We start from the raw sequence: 20,000 nt of genomic DNA on the forward strand, positions 1-20,000 counted from the left end.
AGCTCTCTGGTGTCTTTTACAAGGGCACAAATACCATCATGAGTGCCCTACCTTCTGGACCTCATCTAACCCTAATTACTTCTCAAAGTATTCATCTGCACATCCTATAACATTGGGGGTTAAAGATTCAACATGTGATTTTTTTTTTGAATTTTATTTTATGTATTTATTTTTATACAGCAGGTTTTTATTAGTTATCTATTTTATACATATTAGTGTATATATGTCAATCCCAATCTCCCAATTCATCCCATCACCACCCCCACCCCTGCTGTCACTTTACCCCTTGGTGTCCATATGTTTGTTCCCTACATCTGTTGTCTCTATTTCTGCCTTGCAAACCGGTTCATCTGCACCATTTTTCTAGATTCCACATATATGAGTTAATATACGATATTTGTTTTTATCTTTCTGACTTACTTCACTCAATGTGACAGTCTCTAGGTCCATCCACGTCTCTACAAATGATCCAATTTCATTCCTTTTTATGGCTGAGTAATATTCCATTGTATATACGTACCACATCTTCTTTATCTACTTGTCTATCAATGGGCATTTAGGTTGCTTCCATGACCTGGCTATTGTAAATAGTGCTGCAATGAACATTGGGGTGCATGTGGATTTTTGAATTATGGTTTTCTCTAGTTATATGCTCGGTAGAGGGATTGCTGCGTCATATGGTAATTCTATTTTTAGTTTTTTAAGGAACCTCCATACTGTTCTCCATAGTGGTTATATCAATTTACATTCCCATGAACAGTGCAAGAGGGTTCCCTTCTCTCCACACCCTCTCCAGCATTTGTTGTTTGTAGATTTTCTGATGATGCCCATTCTAACTGGTGTGAGGTGATACCACATTGTACTTTTGATATGCATTTCTCTAATAATTAGTGATGTTCAGCACTTTTTAATGTGCTTCTTGGCCATCTGTAGGTTTTCTTTGGAGAAATGTCTATTTAGGTCTTCTGCCCATTTTTGGATTGGGTTGTTTGTTTTTTTAATATTGAGCTGCATGAAATGCTTGTATATTTTGGAGATTAATCTTTGTCCATTAATTCATTTGCAAATATTTTCTCCCAATCTGAGGGTTGTCTTTTCACCTTGTTTATAGTTTCCTTTGCTGTGCAAAAACTTTTAGGTATCATTAGGTTCCATTTTTTTTTTCTCTGTTTTTATTTCCAGTACTCTAGGAGGTGGATCAAAAAAGATCTTGCTGTGATTTATGTCAAAGAGAGTTTTCCCTACGTTTTTCTCTAAGAGTTTTATAGTGTCTGGCCTTATATTTAGGTCTTTAATCAATTTTGAGTTTATTTTTGTGTATGGTGTTAGGGAATGTTCTAAGTTCATCCTTTTACATGTGGCTCTCCAGTTTTCCCAGCACCACTTATTGAAGAGACTGTCTTTTCTCCTTTGTATATCCTTGCCTCCTTTGTCATACATTAGTTGACCATAGGTGCGTGGGTTTATCTCTGGGCTTTCCATCCTGTTCCATTGATCTATATTTCAGTTTTTGTGCCAGTACCATATTGTCTTGATGACTGTAGCTTTGTAATTATTTTGGACTCAGGGAGTCTGATTCCTCCAACTCTGTTTTTTCCCCTCAAGGTTGCTTTGACTATTTGCGGTCTTTTGTGTCTCCATACAAATTTTAAGAGATTTTGTTCTAGTTCTGTAAAAAATGTCATTGGTAATTTGAGAGGGATTTCATTGAATCTGTAGATTGCTTTGGGTAGTATAGTCATTTTCACAATATTGATTCTTCCAATCCAAGAACATGGTATATCTCCCGATCTGTTTTTTTTTTTTTTAACATCTTTATTGGAGTATCATTGCTTTACAATGGTGTGTTAGTCTCTGCTTTATAACAAACTGAATCAGCTATACATAAACATATATCCCCACATCTCCTCCCTCTTGCATCTCCCTCACACCCTCCCTATCCCACCTCTCTAGGGGGACAAAAAGCACCAAACTGATGTCCCTGTGCTATGCAGCTGCTTCCCACTAGCTACTTATTTTACATTTGATAGTGTATATATGTCCATGCCACTCTCTCACTTAGTCCCAGCTTACCCTTACCCCTCCCCATGTCCTCAAGTCCATTCTCTACATCTGAGTCTTTATTCTTGTCCTGCCCCTAGGTTCATAAGGAACAATTTTTTTTTTAGATTCCATATATATGTGTTAGCATATGGTATTTGTTTTTCTCTTTCTGACTTACTTCACTCAGTATGACAGAATCTATGTCCATCCACCTCACTACAAATAACTCATTTTCGTTTCCTTTTATGGCCGAATAATATTCCATTGTATATATGTGCCACATCTTCTTTATCAATTCATCTGTTGATGGACACTTAGGTTGCTTCCATGCCCCGGCTATTGTAAATAGTGCTGCAATGAACATTGGGATACATGACTCTTTTTGAATTATGGTTTTCTCAGGGTATATGCCCAGTTGTGGGATTGCTGGGTTGTATGGTAGTTCTGTTTTTAGTTTCTTAAGGAACCTCCATACTGTTCTCCATAGTGGCTGTACCAATTTACATTCCCATCAACAGTGCAAGAGGGTTTCCTTTTCTCCACACCTCTCCAGCATTTATTGTTTGTAGATTTTTTGATGATGGCCATTCTAACCGGTGTGATGTGATACCTCATTGTAGTTTAGACTTGCATTTCTCTAATGATTAGTGATGTTGAGCATCCTTTCATACGCTTGTTGGCAATCTGTATATCTTCTTTGGAGAATGTCTATTTAGGTCTTCTGCCCATTTTTGGATTGGGTTGTTTGCTTTTTTGATATTGAGCTGCATGAGCTGTTTGTATATTTTGGAGGTTAATCCTTTGTCAGTCACTTCGTTTTCAAATATTTTCTCCCATTCTGAGATTTGTCTTTTCATCTTGTTTATGGTTTCCTTTGCTGTGCAAAGCTTTTAAGTTTCATTAGGTCCTATTTGGTTTTTTTTTGTTTTTACTTCCATTACTCTAGGAGGTGGGTCGAAAAGGATCTTGCTGTGATGTATGTCATACAGTGTTCTGCCTATGTTTTCTTCTAAGAGTTTTATAGTGTCTGGTCTTAAATTTAGGTCTCTAATGCATTTTGAGTTTATTTTTGTGTACAGTGTTGTGGAGTGTTCTAATTTCATTCTTTTACATGTAGCTGTCCAGTTGTCCCAGCATCACTTATTGAAGACCTGTATCTTCTCCATTGTATATTCTTGCCTCCTATATCAAAGATAAGGTGACCATATGTGTGTGGGTTTACCTCTGGGCTTTATATTCTGTTCTACTGATCTATAGTTCTTTTTTTGTGCCAATACCATACTGTCTTGATTACTGTAGCTTCGTAGTATAGTCTGAAGTCCGGGAGCCTGATTCCTCCAGCTCCGTTTTTCTTTCTCAAGATTGCTTTGGCTCTTCGGGGTCTTTTGGGTTTACATAAAAATTGTAAAATGTTTTGTTCTTGTTCTGTGAAAAATGCCATTGGTAGTTTGATAGGGATTTCATTGAATCTGTAGATTGCTTTGGGTAGTATAGTATTTTCACAATATTGAGTCTTCGAATCCAAGAACATGGTATATCTCTCCATCTTTTTGTGTCATCTTTAATTTCTTTCATCAGTGTCTTACAGTTTTCTGCATACAGGTCTTTTGTCTCCTTAGGTAGGTTTATTCCTAGGTATTTTATTCTTTTTGTTGCAATGGTGAAATGGATTGTTTCCTTAATTTCTCTTTCTGATCTTTTGTTGTTAGTGTATAGGAATGGAAGAGATTTCTGTGCATTAATTTTGTATCCTGCAACTTTACCAAATTCATTGATTAGCTCTAGTAGTTTTCTGGTGGCATCTTTAGGATTATCTATGTATAGTGTCATGTCATCTGCAAACAGTGACAGTTTTACTTTTTCTTTTCTGATTTGGATTACTTTTATTTCTTTTCCTTTTCTCATTGCTGTGGCTAGGACTTCCAGAACTATGTTGAATAATGGTGTTGAGAATGGACAACTTTGTCTTTTTTCTGATCTTAGAGGAAATGCTTTCAGTTCTTCACCATTGAGAATGATGTTTGCTGTGGGTTTGCCATACATGGCCTTTATTATGTTCAAGTAGTTTCCTTCTATGCGCACTTTCTGGACAGTTTTTATCATAAATCGGTGTTGAATTTTGCCAGAAGCTTTTCTGCATCTATTGAGATGATCATATGGTTTTTATTCTTCAGTTTGTTAATATGGTGTATCACATTGTTTGATTTGCATATATTGAAGAATCCTTGCATTCCTGCAATAAATCCCACTTGATCATGATGTATGATCCTTTTAATGTATTGTTGGATTCTGTTTGCTGTTATTTTGTTGAGGATGTTTTCATCTATATTCATCAGTGATATTACTCTGTAATTTTCTTTTCTTGTATTATCTTTCTCTGGTTTTGGTGTCAGGGTGATTGTGGCCTCGTAGAATGAATTTGGGAGGGGTCCTCCCTCCGTAATTTTTTTGGAAGAGTTTGAGAAGGCTGGGTGTTAGCTCTTCTCTAAATTTTGAAAGAATTCACCTGTGAATCCATCTGGTCCTGGACTTCTGTTTGTTGGAAGATTTTTAATCACAGTTTCAATTTCATTACTTGTGATTGGTCTGTTCATATTTTCTGTTTCTTCCTGGTTCAGTCTTGGAAGGTTATATCCTTCTAAGAATTTGTCCATTTCTTCCAGGTTGTCCGTTTTATTGGCATAGAGTTGCTTGCAGTAGTCTCTTATGATGCTTTGTATTTCTGTGGTGTCGGTCGTAACTTCTTTTTCTAATTTTATTGATTTGAGTCCTCTCCCTCTTTTTCTTGCTGAGTCTTGTTAAAGGTTTATTAATTTTGTTTATCTTCTCAAAGAACGAGCTTTTAGTTTTATTGATCTCTGCTATTATTTTCTTTGTTTCTATTTCATTTATTTCTGCTCTGATCTTTGTGATTTCTTTCCTTCTAATAACTTTGGGTTTTGCTTGTTCTTCTTTCTGTAGTTCCTTTAGCTGTAAAGTTTGATTGTTTATTTGAGATTTTTCTTGTTTCCTGAGTTAGGATTGTATTGCTATAAACTTCCCTCTTAGAACTGCTTTTGCTGCATCCCATAGGTTTGAATCATCTTGTTTTCATTGTCATTTGTCTCTAGGTATTTTTTGATTTCCTCTTTGATTTCTTCAGTGATCCATTGGTTATTCAGTAATGTATTGTTTAACCTCCATGTGTTTGTGTTTTTTACGTTTTTTAACCTGTAATTTATTTCTAATCTCATAGCGTTGTGGTCAGAAAAGATGCTTGATATGATTTCAATTTTCTTAAATTTACCAAGGCTTGATTTATGACCCAAGATGTGATCTATCATGGAGAATGTTCCATGTGCATTTGAGAAGAAATTGTATTTTGCAGTTTTCAGATGGTACATCCTATAAATATCAATTAAATCTATCTGATCTATTGTGTCATTTAAAACTGTGTTTCCTTATTAATTTTATGTCTGGAAGATCTGTCCATTGGTGTAAGTGAGGTGTTAACGTCCCCCACTATTATTGTGTTACTGCTGATTTCCTCTTTTATAGTTGTTAGCAGTTGCCTTATGTAGTGTGGTGCTCCTATGTTGGGTGCATATATATTTATAATTGTTATAACTTCTTCTTGGATTGATCCCTTAATCATTATGTAGTGTCCTTCCCTGTCTCTTGTAACATTCTTTATTTGAAAGTCTATTTTATATGTTATGAGTATTGCTACTCCAGCTTTGTTTTGATTTCCATTTACATGGAATATCTTTTTCCATCCTCTCATTTTCAGTCTGTATGTGTCCCTAGGTCTGAAGTGGGTCTTTTGTAGACAGCATATATATGTGTCTTGTTTTTGTATCCATTCAGCAAGCCTGTGTCTTTTGGTTGGAGCATTTAATCCATTCACTTTTAAGTAATTATCGATATATGTCCCTATTACCATTTTCTTAATTGTTTTGGGTTTGTTTTTGTAGGTCCTTTTCTTCTCCTGTGTTTCCCACTTAGAGAAGTTCCTTTAGCCTTTGTTGTAGAGCTGGGTTTGTGGTGCTGAATTCTCTTAGCTTTTGCTTGTCTGTAAAGCTTTTGATTTTTCTGTCGAATCGCAATGAGATCCTTGCTGGGTAGAGTAATGCAGGTTGTAGATTCTTCCCTTTCATCACTTTAAATATATCGTGCCACTTCCTTCTGGCTTGTAGAGTTTCTGCTGAGAAATCAGCTGTTAACCTTATGGGAGTTCCCTTGTATTTTGTTTGTCGTTTTTCACTTGTTGCCTTTAATACATTTTCTTTGTCTTTAATTTTTGTCAATTTGATTACTATGTGTCTCAGTGTGTTTCTCCTTGGGTTTATCCTGCCTGGGACCCTCTACACCTCCTGGACTTGGGTGACTATTTCCTTTCCCATGTTAGGGAAGTTGTCAACTACAATCTCTTCAAATATTTTCTTGGGTCCTTTCTCTCTCTCTTCTGCATCTTGGACCCCTATAATATGTATGTTGGTTTGTTTAATGCTGTCCCAGAGGTCTCTTAGGCTGTCTTCATTTCTTTTCATTCTTTTTTCTTTATTCTGTTCTATGGCAGTGATTTCCACCATTCTGTCTTCCAGACCACTTATCCGTTCTTCTGCCTCAGTTATTCTGCTATTGATTCCTTCTAGTGTATTTTTCATTTCAGTTATTGTATTGTTTCTCTCTGTTTGTTTGTTCTTTAATTCTTCTAGGTCTTTTTTTTTTTTTTTTTTTTATTCTTCTAGGCCTTTGTTAAACATTTCTGGCATCTTCTGAATCTTTGCCTCCATTCTTTTTCCAAGGTTTTGGATCACCTTCACTATCATTATTCTCAATTCTTTTTCTGGAAGGTTGCCTATCTCCACTTCGTTTAGTTTTTTTTCTGGAGTTTTATCTTGTTCCTTCATGTGGTACATAGTCCTCTGCCTTTTCATTTTGTCTGTTTTTCTGTAAATGTGGTTTTTGTTCCACAGGCTGCAGGATTGTAGTTCTTCTTGCTTCTGCTGTCTGATCTCTAGTGGATGAGGCTATCTAAGCGGCTTGTGCCAGCTTCCTGATGGAAGGAACTGGTGGTGGGTTCAGCTGGGCGTTGCTCTTGTGGGCAGAGCTCAATAAAACTTTAATCTGCTGGTCTGCTGATGGGTGGGACTGAGTTCCCCCCGTTGGTTGTTCGGTCAGAGATGACCCAGCACTGGAGCCTACAGGCCCTTTGGTGGGGTTAATGGTGGACTCTGGGAGGGCTCACACCAAGGAGTACTTCCCAGTACTTCTGCTGCCAGTGTCCTTGTCCCCACGGTGAGCCACAGCCACCCCCGCCTCTGCAGGAGACCCTCCAACACAAGTAGGTAGGTCTGGTTCAGTCTCCTATGGGGTCAGTGCTCCTTCCCCCTGTGTCCTGATGTACACACTACTTTGTGTGTGCCCTCCAAGAGTAGACTCTCTGTTTCCCCCAGACCTGTCAAAGTCCTGCCATCAAATCACACTAGACTTCAAAGCCTGTTTCTCTGGGAATTCCTCCTCCCATGGTTGGGTAGCCTGACGTGGGGCTCAGAACCTTCACTCCCATGGGTGGACTTCTATGGTATAATTGTTTTTCTGTTTGTGAGTCAACTACCCAGAAGTTATGGGATTTGATTTTATTGTGATTGCACCCTTCCTACCATCTTGTTGTGGCTTCTCCTTTGTCCTTGCATGTGGGGTATCTTTTTTGGTGAGTTCCAGTGTCTTCCTGTCAATGATTGTTCAGCACTTAGTTGTGATTCTGGTGCTCTCGCAAAGGGGAGTGAATGCACATCCTTCTACTCTGCTATCTTGGACCAATCTAGAACATGTGAATTTTTTTTTTTTTAACTTTTTTTTTAATTTTAATTTTTTTTATTTTTTAAAATTTATTTATTTATTTATTTATGGCTGTGTTGGGTCTTCATTTCTGTGCTAGGGCTTTCTCTAGTTGTGGCAAGCAGGGGCCACTCTTCATCACGGTGCACGGGCCTCTCACTATCGCAGCCTCTCTTGTTGTGGAGCACAGGCTCCAGACGCGCAGGCTCAGTAATTGTGGCTCACTGGCCCAGTTGGTCTGTGGCATGTGGGATCTTCCTGGACCAGGGCTCGAACCCGTGTCCCCTGCCTTGGCAGGTAGACTCTCAACCACTGCGCCACCAGGGAAGCCCGAACATGTGAATTTTTAAGGACACAAACATTCAGTCTATACCACATGGGTTTAACATTTCCATGTACCTATAATTTTAGAAGAAAAATATTTCTAACATTATTTTGAAAAATGGGAATATTTAAAAAGCAGTATTCCATGAAACACAGTTTGGAAGATGGTGATTTAGCATAAAACTTTCAAACAATCAGAATTATAAACTCTCTTGTGAATCTTTTTTTATTATTCTTGTCAGGTCTGCTCTTGATCTCCATTGCTGAATTTATAAATATATACAATGTTCTGTATCTATCTGCTTAAGTTTCCAAAACCTGATTTCACTATAACCTTGGGCTATCTTTGAGTGTTAAATTGGAGAACCAGTGTTATTTTCATAATTCTGTTAGAAAATGGTTTTTATTGGGAGACTTTTTTTTTTTTTTTAATTTATTTTATTTTATTTATTTATTTATTTTTGGCTGTGTTGGGTCTTCGTTTCTGTGCGAGGGCTTCCTCTAGTTGTGGCAAGCGGGGGCCACTCTTCATCGCGGTGCGCAGGCCTCTCATTATCGCGGCCTCTCTTGTTGCGGAGAACAGGCTCCAGACACGCAGGCTCAGTAGTTGTGGCTCATGGGCCCAGTTGCTCCGCGGCATGTGGGATCTTCCCAGACCAGGGCTCGAACCTGTGTGCCCTGCATTGGCAGGCAGATTCTCAACCACTGCGCCACCAGGGAAGCCCTATTGGGAGACTTTTGAAAATAATAGTTAAAATACAAAGTATAAAAAAAGTTGGAAACCAATTTAAGGAAATGTTAATCTACTATTTAAAACTATATTTTGAGAAACCAATATATTTTGAAGCATGATTAGAGGTTTAGCATGATTAGAAGCATGATTAGAGGTGTAGCATATAATTTTCATATTACATTTTTATATATTTCAATGGGCAAAATACGTTTAATTATAGAACACTATTACTTAAAATAATTACTGAAGTTATATCTTTATATTAAGGAATGTTTTTGAAATAGACTTGTTCATCACCTGTTGTACTGAAAGTGCTTGCTACTTGTATGTTCTTTTATGTTATCCAAATTGTAGAGGAATAATTATATTAAATGCTAAATAATATCTTGTTAATAAAAAAATTACTTAGCAAGAGTATTTAATTTTGAGGATAAATACATTTTAACTGCATGTCAATTTGCTATCTATTGATAATTTTATTTCATCATTAAATTGTTTTAAGTGTTAACCTTTTTTGGCCAAAGAAGCCATCACTATAATTCCAGATTTAACCCTTGGGTGTATTTCTGTGTTAAAATTTCCAAGCAAGATACGAATGTATGAGGTCAGGCTCCCTTTGACTGGGATGCTTTAGCCTCAAAACTCAAGCCTTTATTAAGTTGCCTTTTCCATACAATGGTTGTCTTTCTCTTTCTAGGTGATGATGCCAGGGAGGCAGTTAAACATGGTTTGGATGGGATCTTGGTGTCAAATCATGGGGGTCGACAGCTTGATGGGGTGCCAGCCACTGTGAGTTTTGGCAAATGCCTCAACTGGAATTCTCCTTTCTATTCCACTTTTGGCTATCTCTATGACTGCCTTTCATTGTGTGTATATTTTTGTGTGAACACTCAAGGTAAAATATGTATGAGTATAGGTAAGAACTCAGATTTTAAGTTTAGTGGCAAGTAACTACCTAAATTAGATAATTATTCAGTCTATTTAGTTGTAAACTTATAAAAGCCTGTGTTAAATATGCAGTCATTTGTGGGCAGGGATTATTCCTGTATTCATAAATATACCAATAGGTATATTATAAATTGGAGTATGAAAGAAAAGATTATGCCATGAGTTTCCTGAAGGTGGGGGTTGAAGAACTGCAGAGGGAGGGCAGGTGGGGAAAGGAAGTAGAAATCCTGTGGTCCAGGTAAGGAAATGTCTGCTGCAAACAAGCTACTCTGTTGGATCTGTGAACTACCTTGGCTGCATATTGGAATCACCTGGGAAACTGTAAAGACTCCTACTTCCTAAGCTGCACCCTAGATCCATCCATTAGAATCTTGCAGGACCAGGGGAGGCAGAGGCACTAGTATTTTTGACAGCTACCCAGGAGATCCAATGTGAATCTATGTTTTGTATACACTGTACACACTGTGCTAGGCAAATCAGAGTCCAGAATCCAGATATAAAAGTAAACTAAACTGGCTGGAATGATGTGCGATGAAGTCAAAAATGTAAAGGAGAGCAATTAGCTCCAAAAAGGCAAAGAGCCAAGGAACCCAACCAGCGGTAGATTTTAAGATCAAGGATTGGTGGGCCCAGAAATGGATCAAAAGTCATGGAGGCAGACACATATCTAGGGGTGGATTTCATGGATCCGTGATCTAGAGTGGAGGCCAGGAGCTTTAGGTGGAGTGGACATGCTGTCCACTTGTGGGAACATGACCAAGATTCTTTTAGATGAGGCAATGGCATTGCAGTTGCCTTTCACCTCTGCTCTGTTCCCATGTGGACCCCTGTTTTTACGAGTGTGAATCTAAAAGTGGAATGGGAAAGAGTGAGATGTGTTTGGGGAATACCAAGGAATCCATTTCGTTTGCATTACCTGGTGGGAGTCGGGAGTCCTGGGAAATACATGTGCTCGGAAAGGTCTGGGATGAGATCCTTTAATATTATGAGTCATTGAATATGCAATAGCAAAGCCCTGAGTTAGCAGCAATGAGTATCACAAATTAGACTGTGGCATTACAGGGGGCAAGAAGATCAATGAGGTGGCCCACATAATTATGAGAGCCAAGGAAAGAGAGAAGGGCCTGACCTGTTATGGAGCAGAAGGACTCAATAACCCCTCCAAATTTCAGCTTTTTCATCTTTTAAAGTTTAAAAATCAATTAGATTACTTCTTTGGTGCCTTTAAACTTTAGTGTTCTATAATCTCAATTATCGTAGGCAAAATAAGCTAGCATCATGTAACAAAATTTAAATAAATATGTATCTACAAAATAATGTGGATGGACTTCCTAGGCCATCATTTCTGAGCTGGATCATCATATGCATTTTCCCCTTTTGTCAGAACCATTTAGTCATAGTTAATAGGGGATGGCTTTAATTGGGATGAATATTTGAATTTATTCAAATAATTTAGTAAAGTAGTAGTGGATTACTGTTGCATTAAACTAGCAGGCTGATTTAGCTAAAGCCATGGATGCTGTGTAGGTTAGGGCAGATTTAATGATGACAGGGGACTATTGGGTATACGCATTTGCACTCAGACTTTTTCATGAAGCACTAATGGGCTAATGATAGGAATGAATCAAGTCTTTGCATGCAGTCAATAATTAAAATTAAAATTAAAACAACTTCATAAAATTGAAAGTTGTCAGCTCTTTCCAATTCAGCATTACTTATAAAAACCCATCTTTTTAGGTGATATTAAACATTGCCTGCAGTGGAGAGTGAAGAGCTCCTTCGGGCAGGGAGAAGTTGGTCACAGTTCAAGGCTTTTCCACTGATTTATGACTCTCTTTTGTATGAAGATGTAGACTTAGTGTGCAGGCCAAATTCAGTTTGTTTTCTAAAAATAAAATTTAAATCTACTGAAATCAAATCTAACTAGATTTTAAGGGGGAAAATATCTAAATGGTGTGATTTATTTCCTTCTGGCTGAGGGGGTATGGAAACTTATCTAAAAGGGCTTTGTGAGTTGTGGTCTCAGAGACTGTTTTAAGAAAAACAATTATCTTCCTCTTCTCATGATGTGTGCATGAGATGAGATGCTTGCTTGAGTTTTGCCTCCTACTTTAGAGCAAATTTAAGGTGCATGACAATGAGAGGAATGTGAAATAGGATTGAGGTTATAGTGAAGGTGTTTTTCTCTCAGTGTGGTGGTTTTGAGGCGTGTGGCAAAAGGCCTGGAGGATGCTGTGGTGTAGAACTTTTCAGTAGATGCACAGAAGGACTTGCTGTCCTGTACATTCTGTGACATCATAAGTCAGAGTCAAAGAGGCAACATGATTTCACTGGCAGGGCATTGAAATGAACCCAGAGTTTTGGGTTCAAGTCCTTGGCTTGCCTCCTCTGAGGGGTGAGAGCTGAGTGAGCAAGTTGCTCAAACTTTTCAGCCTTAGCCTCTTCATAATGTTGTGTTGGTTGCAAAAATAAAACATCTGGATTATATGATTTCTACATTTCTATAAATCACAGAGTTTCTTTGTATGGAGAAATACTTATCACTAAGAGTCCTAGAACAGGAGTTTGACTTAGATCCATCTTAATGCAATGCTATCAAGAACCACTGCCAGACCCCTGCTACAGCAAAGAGTTTAAAAATAAGTTCATGTTAAGATCCTTACCCTGAAGGTAATAATGTGGCCAAGACTTGTCTTGGAGTAATTAGAGAATGATATGGCAGAATCAAATCGATTTCCAAAATCCACAGTACTGGAACATCTCAAACTGGGGTCTAAAGACAGATTCTCTGGAGTCTGAACCCTAGGAGAATTTTTTTTTCATTTTTTCATCTTTGTTTTGATGCTAACTGGACCCAAACTACCTTAAACTTAAATATATGACATTCTTTTCTAGTGAAAATTCTCAACTGTAAAACCTTTTCAGAAAATAAACTTTGGGTTGTTAAATCAGTGTTTCTAAAATTGAGTCCTTGGGCATATTCTATGAGATCTTTCATTTTTCCTTCTGAAAGGGATTCATGAAATTCTACCTTTGAGAAACACTTGATATATCAGTTAGCTTTTGCTGTGTAACAAACCACTCTGAAATTTACTGGCTAAAATCCAACAGCCATTTATTCATGTCACAACTTTGTGTGTTGGCAATTTGAGCTGATATCTACTGGGAGGTTTTTCTGGTCCTGGCTGGGCTCACTCATATGCGTATGTGGTCAATTGCTGGGTCTACTAGGGCAGACTAGTGTAGGATGACATCAGCAAGGATGACTCTGCATCGTCTCACATCTAGCACATTAGGTGGCCTGGTTTCCTAGAGAGCAAGTGGAAATATGCAAAACCTCTTGAGCGCTAGGCTTAGAACAGGCACACTGTCACTTCTCTCTTGTTCTATTAGTGAAAGCAGGTCACAAGCCTAGTTCAGATTCAAGGGGTGAGGAAACAGACTCTTCTGGCCCCATTTCTCCCTCTTGATGGGAGAAGCAGAAATGTCACATTGCAAGGAAATGGAGATAGGGAAGGAAATAGTTGTAGCCATTTTTACAGTTGCAAACAATCGCCAGACCTATATGGACCGGTGATTTTCTAAACGTGTTTAGTAGAACTCACACCCCCACCCCCAGCCAGGGCTGCCTGGTGAAGCGTGATGGGTAGAGAGTCAGAGGAGGACTCGTGGGCAGTGGCCTGGAATCTGTCTCCTTCACTGTTAACTAAAGCACCTCTGGCTTTATCTGCTTTTGTTTGTGCTCAACTGCTTTGGTTTGGAAATCAAGAGTATAGGACTGGATGTTATAAGAAGGTAGAAAGATGGAAGCCCTCTGTGAGTGGAAGTTTTGTGGGACAGGGAGGACCTGGAAGTGTGTACCTTGAGCAGGAACAGGAAAGAGGGGGGTTCTTTGGGAGTCAGATCCCTGTGGGATTCATTTTGGATTCCTTAAACTGCCTGGCATAGTGCCTGGAATCTGCCAGGTAATCAATAAAGTGTTTGATAAATCAATGAATGGGATATATATATATATATATAGCTGATTCACTTCATTATAAAGCAGAAAATAATACACCATTGTAAAGCAATTATACTCCAATAAAGATGTTAAAAAAAAATCAATGAATGGATGGATGAGTGAGTAGTAGTACATTGGAATCTTACCGTATTTTCCTGTAGATTAACTGTGCTGGAGATAAGCCTGAAATTAGTTGTCTAAAGAACCTTTAAGGAAAGAAAAGCTGAAATGAATCATCTCTTAGATGTGTAGCAAGCTGAAAAAAAAAGGAAACAGAACAGTCTTAAAATAGTGGATTTGTCTACTACATTTACTTATTTAATCTGCTCTGATCAGAATTATTCTGCATAATATATACACAGTAAAACTACAGCTCCAGAAAGAAGAAAGGGAGGATAGAAATGCTCAGCTATGGATAGAACATCCTTGTCCAAGGACACAAGAAACACCAATCTGGACTTCATTTTATAACCCAGGATTCACATTTTAAGTATCTTTATTAGTTTATTTTTTAGGCCAGTTTGGGCATTGGAAATATCCTAAACAGACTTGATTTGCGTGACTGTGAAAATGTGTATTGAACCCAAGCTAGCTAATATTTTTCTTTGGTTTTGGTTTCAAATGGGGAAATATGCTTAATTATAGCTTGCATCATCACTTGGAAATTGTAGCATTTACATGTTGATGTAACTTGCCTGACTAAAAAGAGGACTATGTATAGGTAAAGGGACATATGTAAATGGATCCAAAGCATGTTTGGCCAGGCAGAAAAGCCAAAAGGAAAAGGGGAAAATCACACTACCTGCCAAACGTTTTAGGGGCCCTGCTCCAACTGTTGCCTTCACTTCCTCCAAATCTGTAGTCAGGTTTGGTCTTCAACCTTTTACACAAAACTCTCTTTAAGTTGAGCCTCTAAAATTTTAGGGGAGAAGTGGGAAAGCTTTTGAGTGATTTCAGCACAATTATTTCTAGAAAAACTGCACTTGAATGTATGGACTTAATTTTATATTTAAATACTTGGGGATGAAAGTGGATAATTTCTACAGATTTTGATCTACAGGTCACCTTGAGGATTGTTTCCACCCTCAAGTGCAAAGATTCACATCAAAGTAGCCAATTGTATCATTACTAGCTATTAAAAATATTGGCTATTAGCCAACTTAATGAGCTAGAAAACAAGATTCCAAACTCAGTGATTTAAATCAACAGAGTCTTTATTCCCATGAATCTTTGTGTCAACTGGGGGTCTGCTGATCTAGATTTGGTACTGGTTAGATGGCTGTGCTCCAAGTTTCAGGTCCAGCTGGGCTTGGATGGGACAGCTCTGCTTGCTGAATATTTTCTCTGGGTCTCAGCTAAAGGAGAAGCACTGCCTGGGGGATTCTCCTCTCATGCAAGGTGCAGGAGAAAATTGAAATGCATGAGGTCTCTTAAGGCCTATGCCCAGAAACGGCACTCTGCCACCTCTGATCAAGTGTCATTGGCCAGAGTAGGTTGCAAGGCCAAGGCCACTGTCGAGGAGTGGCAAGTGCACTCTGTTTCTTTTAGTAGGAAAAACTGCCAAGTGGCCTTGGAAAAAGTGGGTTCAGAGTGGTGTGAAGAATTAAGAACAATAGTGCAATCTACCAGATTGACCTCAATGAGGATCTTATATTCTCTAGTGCTGATATAAGCCTATCATCAATTGCCAATCAAGATGAGGATCTTCAAGGTTCATGTGGTCATTTTCCTTAAAAGCAAGAAAAATGTTTTCAGGGAGAGTTCTCTAATGTATAGCTGGATGTTTGCTACATTATTATATATATTTGCTATATTATTGTACATATTCCCGTATTTTGGATGGGAAAATCAGAGACTAAGATTTTCTGTGACTGGTGGTGTCTGCATTTTTATATACCATTGCTTCTACCACAATCTGAGTATGAATTTTAACAACTGATTTTTCAATGAGTAAATAATGTTCAGAATAATTTATATGAGCAAGATAATTCATTTATATTTATGTGTTTAATGAAAAAACAGCTCTGTATCTTTATGATCATTACGTGCTTTTAAATTGTGTTTATATATTTTTTGGATCATGATATTTGAACTTGAATACCAGGAATAGAATAAAACCCTTGGACTTTGATAGAAAAATAAGTCACTCAGTTCCAAATTTAGTAGGTTTTTTGTTACTAGCATTTGCACCTCTTTTATTTTAGGAGGGAATAGTTTTACTGTTGATTCTAAACCTAGCCTCTTTCACTCTAAGCCCTAGTCAGATGGTTGGTTGCCTGAGGAAGTTGAATTGGAGAACAATTCAGCATGCATAGTATCACTTTACTGACCTTTTCTCTACACAGATTGATGTTCTGCCAGAAATTGTGGAGGCTGTGGAAGGGAAGGTGGAAGTCTTCCTGGATGGGGGTGTACGGAAGGGGACCGACGTTCTGAAAGCTCTGGCCCTGGGAGCCAAGGCTGTGTTTGTGGGGAGACCGATCATTTGGGGCTTGGCTTCACAGGTAAGGGGAGGACAAAGCAATAAATATATAAAACAGGATGACTCAACTGTGAAATAAATCTGTGAAACCATTCAGACTGACTTACTCAAAAGATCTGTGTCTTCTATTTGCTTAGGGAGAGAAAGGCGTTCAGGATGTCCTTGAGATACTGAAGGAAGAATTCTGGTTGGCCATGGCTCTGAGTGGTAAGACTTGGTGCTCTCATTTACAACTTCTTTTCTTCTGGGTGTCTTTAGGCCAGGCTCCTTGGTGGAGAGAAGTGAATTTGAAGGGGAAGAGGATGGAATCATTTGGAGTGTAATTCAATTTAACGTTGGCTGCATACTCACAGCTCTAGTGCAGAGTGCCCTCTGGACGGAGAAACTCCACAGTGTGTGCTGTCTGTAGTGGTCACTTAGCATTTGACAGTCTTCTCAGGGATATTTTGGTGAGTCTTATTTGTACCTTAAGGGTGAACACTACATCGAACACTTCCTCCTCTCTTAACACATGAATGAGAAATCTAACTGGCTAGTCAACAGCTCCATCTGGATGTCTAAGGGGCATCTCAAAGTCTACCAGTCCAAAACTAAACTGCCAACTTTCCCCATTAAACCTGCTCTAACTGCCAACTCTCCAGTCTCAGTTCATGTTAATACTATTGTCTCAGTTGCTCAGATAAAAAATCTTAAGTCACTCTTGACTCCTTTTCTCTCTCATACCCTCACATTCACAGAGGTGCTTTCTGTAAAAGAGACCTACTCACCACCTCCTCTGCCACCAGCCTGTCTGGAGCCTTCATGATCTTTCTTCATCTTGGATATTGTGATGGTCTTCCTGTGTAACCTTCCCATCGTTGTTTCTCTTTCCTAGGGAATTTTGGGTCAGCCTGTCTATCGTTGCTTCCATCCCTGTCCCAGTCTATTCTGATCACAGCATCAGGACCATTTTTTTAAACATGAACTCAGGTCATATCACTCTTCTGATCAGAACCCTCCAATGGCTCTCAATTTATTCAGAGTAAATGCTGAAGTCTTTACGACGGTCTACGAGGTCTTATGTGGTTGACCTCTGTCACCTCTCTGACTTCAGCTCCTCCCACTCTCACTCTTGCTTATTCCACCCAGGCCACATTTGCCTCCTTGATTATCCTTGACCATGTCAGACATATTTCAGCCTTAGGGTTTTGGCCTTGGCCACACCTCCTACCTGGACGCTCTTTCCCCAGATATCTACATGGCTAACTCCCCCATGTCCTTCAAGTCACACTTACATCCTACTTTCTCACAGAGTCCCATCCAGACCACCATATTTAAAATGGCAATTTGTCCTCCACCCACTCAACTTCCAGTTTTTATCCCTGTTACTATTTCATTATTTTTCCATAACACCTAACACCTTCTATAGATAATCTATCACATAATTTATTTTTTAATTACACGTATTATGTATTTTCTGTTTCCTCTCTGGAAGTAAGAACCCTGAGGCAGGGATCTTTGTTATCTTTACTGCAGTATCCCCAGTGTCTAGAGCAGTGCATAGCACATAAATAATAAGTATTTGCTGAAGGAATGAACAAGTAAACAATCACTATTATTCCTAGTGACTGGATTTGACTCAGAATGGACCTCTAGATACAAAGAATCACCTTGAGTCAATTATCTCCTCCCCCATTTTTGAAAATAATGAGGGCTTCCTTTTCTGTGATTCGTATCCCTCAGATTGTCCCCACAGATAGAATTCTGGAGATCAGTGGTCTACACACTCCTGAGCTGAGGCTGTGTGGATACAGCATCAGTGAGAAGAACGCCATTCTCTGAATCCTCACTCTGCATTTTACTTTGCTACAGACATATCCTAAAAGAGAGCTTTCAGTCACTGACTCTCTATTAAATGTGGCAGAAAAGAATATACTCTTTGTGTTAATAAAAATATGTGCCAGTCATTTTGTGTTAAGGACTGTTTAGGTAATAAAAATGGTCTCATGCCACATAAGATTTGGCAAGCCTACCTTGAATCATAAACCTTACATTTGTCAAGTTTTACATTCCTTGGGAAAACGATTACCTGCCTGATTATTATTGCATTCATTTCATATTAAATGTATGCGTTATTTTTTTCAGGGTGCCAGAATGTGAAAGTCATCGACAAGACATTGGTGAGGAAAAATCTTTTGGCCGTTTCCAAGATCTGACAGTGCACAATATTTTCCCATCTGTATTATTTTTTTTTTGGCGTGTATTACTTGACAAAGAGACACTGTGCAGAGGGTGACCACAGTCTGTAATTCCCCACTTCGATACAAAGGGTGTCGTTCTTCTCCAACAAAATAGAAATCCCTTGCTATTTTAAGTTCATTGCTTTTGACTTTTCAATGAGTGTCCTAGGAACCTTTTAGAAAGAAATGGACTTGCATCCTGGAAATATATTAACTGTTAAAAAGAAAACATTGAAAATGGATTTAGACAACGTCATCCCCTGGCAGCCTCACATGCTACAAAACAAAAGATATCCTTGGGTGAAATTGGAGGTAGCTAGTGCAGAGGTAAAAAGATAATGATCTCCCTGTTTATTAACCTGCATTGTGTGTGGATATCCCTAAAACCGTGTTCTTAAAATCTAAGCGCAGGTTCAGAAGGCTGGATGTGCCTGGAGAAACAGGAGATTTGAATTCACAACACTAAGGAGATAGCATTTGAGAGAATTTGGATAAGTTGGTGGTAATTTGTGATTTTTCTAGATACTTTTTAACACCCTGGGCTATTCTACTTCTTTGAATGTAGATTTCCATTCACATCCTTAGTATCAGAATATATATGAGTATTTTATGATATAGATTGCTTCTTATTCAGAGAGAAATAAAGCATTTTTTGAAAAGAAGATATCTGGTCAATTTGTAACTGTGGAATTCAACCATTTTAATCTCTGAACCCGAACTACCTCTCTGTTCCCTGTGAATACCCATTCATTCTCTTATACCTCCTAGTTCCTCTTCTTTACTCGTTTGCTTCTTTCCACTCACAGTCACGTGCCGGGCCAGCTACATGCTTTGTGAGGGCCATGCCAAGTGAAGATGTGGGCCCCCTGTTCAAAAAAGCAGGAAAAAGGCCTTTTCCTTTCTTTCAAGGTTTTTCTCTTAACCTGTCAAGGTCTCTTTTCTTTGCTATTTAATGCCATGTTTCCTTGGGGATGGGGATCCTCACGGGTGCCTGAACACCACCCTGTGATCTGTCCCAACTCCTCTGTGCCCAGGACCCTGCTGGGGGTGGATGGCGGCACTGCCACTGGGCCGGTGGTTCAGCCAGCAGCCAAGGACTCATTCAGGAAACGTGGGGAGGTGGTGGCAGGGTGGTTGGGTGGGGAGTGGGTGGGATAATGTGTGATTCTAGACTCCCAGGCCCCAGCACGTGTTCCATGGTCCCGTCATCCTTTACTTATAAAACGCAAACTCAAAGATAAGGTTATTAAGAATTTCAAGCCAACAACAGAACATTAAACTTATGCTTGAGACCTCCTTTGGAGCCTGGAGTCCTGTGTGACTGTATTGGCGGACTGTCCAGGAAGCCCTTGTCATGTGACTTTTACATTTATTCTCCAGCCAGGTATTTGACAGATTATAGGTAAACTTGGTAACCAAAGTGAGTCT

At 38.8% G+C, this 20,000-nt stretch overlaps 1 protein-coding gene across 1 annotated transcript in view; it reads left to right on the top strand.

Moving 5' to 3' along the window:
* The window catches only part of HAO1 (hydroxyacid oxidase 1), a 60,443-nt gene extending 41,209 nt beyond the window's left edge, over nt 1-19,234 (top strand). The window contains exons 5-8 of the mRNA XM_007165237.2: nt 9,621-9,712; nt 16,217-16,375; nt 16,491-16,560; nt 18,478-19,234. Of these exons, the coding sequence (XP_007165299.1) occupies nt 9,621-9,712; nt 16,217-16,375; nt 16,491-16,560; nt 18,478-18,548 (392 nt within the window). The 3' untranslated portion in view covers nt 18,549-19,234. The remainder of the gene's footprint in view (nt 1-9,620; nt 9,713-16,216; nt 16,376-16,490; nt 16,561-18,477) is intronic.
* The last annotated feature ends 766 nt before the right edge of the window (nt 19,235-20,000 follow it).

The sequence above is a fragment of the Balaenoptera acutorostrata genome, chromosome 15 (assembly GCF_949987535.1).
Source record: "Balaenoptera acutorostrata chromosome 15, mBalAcu1.1, whole genome shotgun sequence".
Classification (NCBI taxonomy): Eukaryota; Metazoa; Chordata; class Mammalia; order Artiodactyla; family Balaenopteridae; genus Balaenoptera; species Balaenoptera acutorostrata.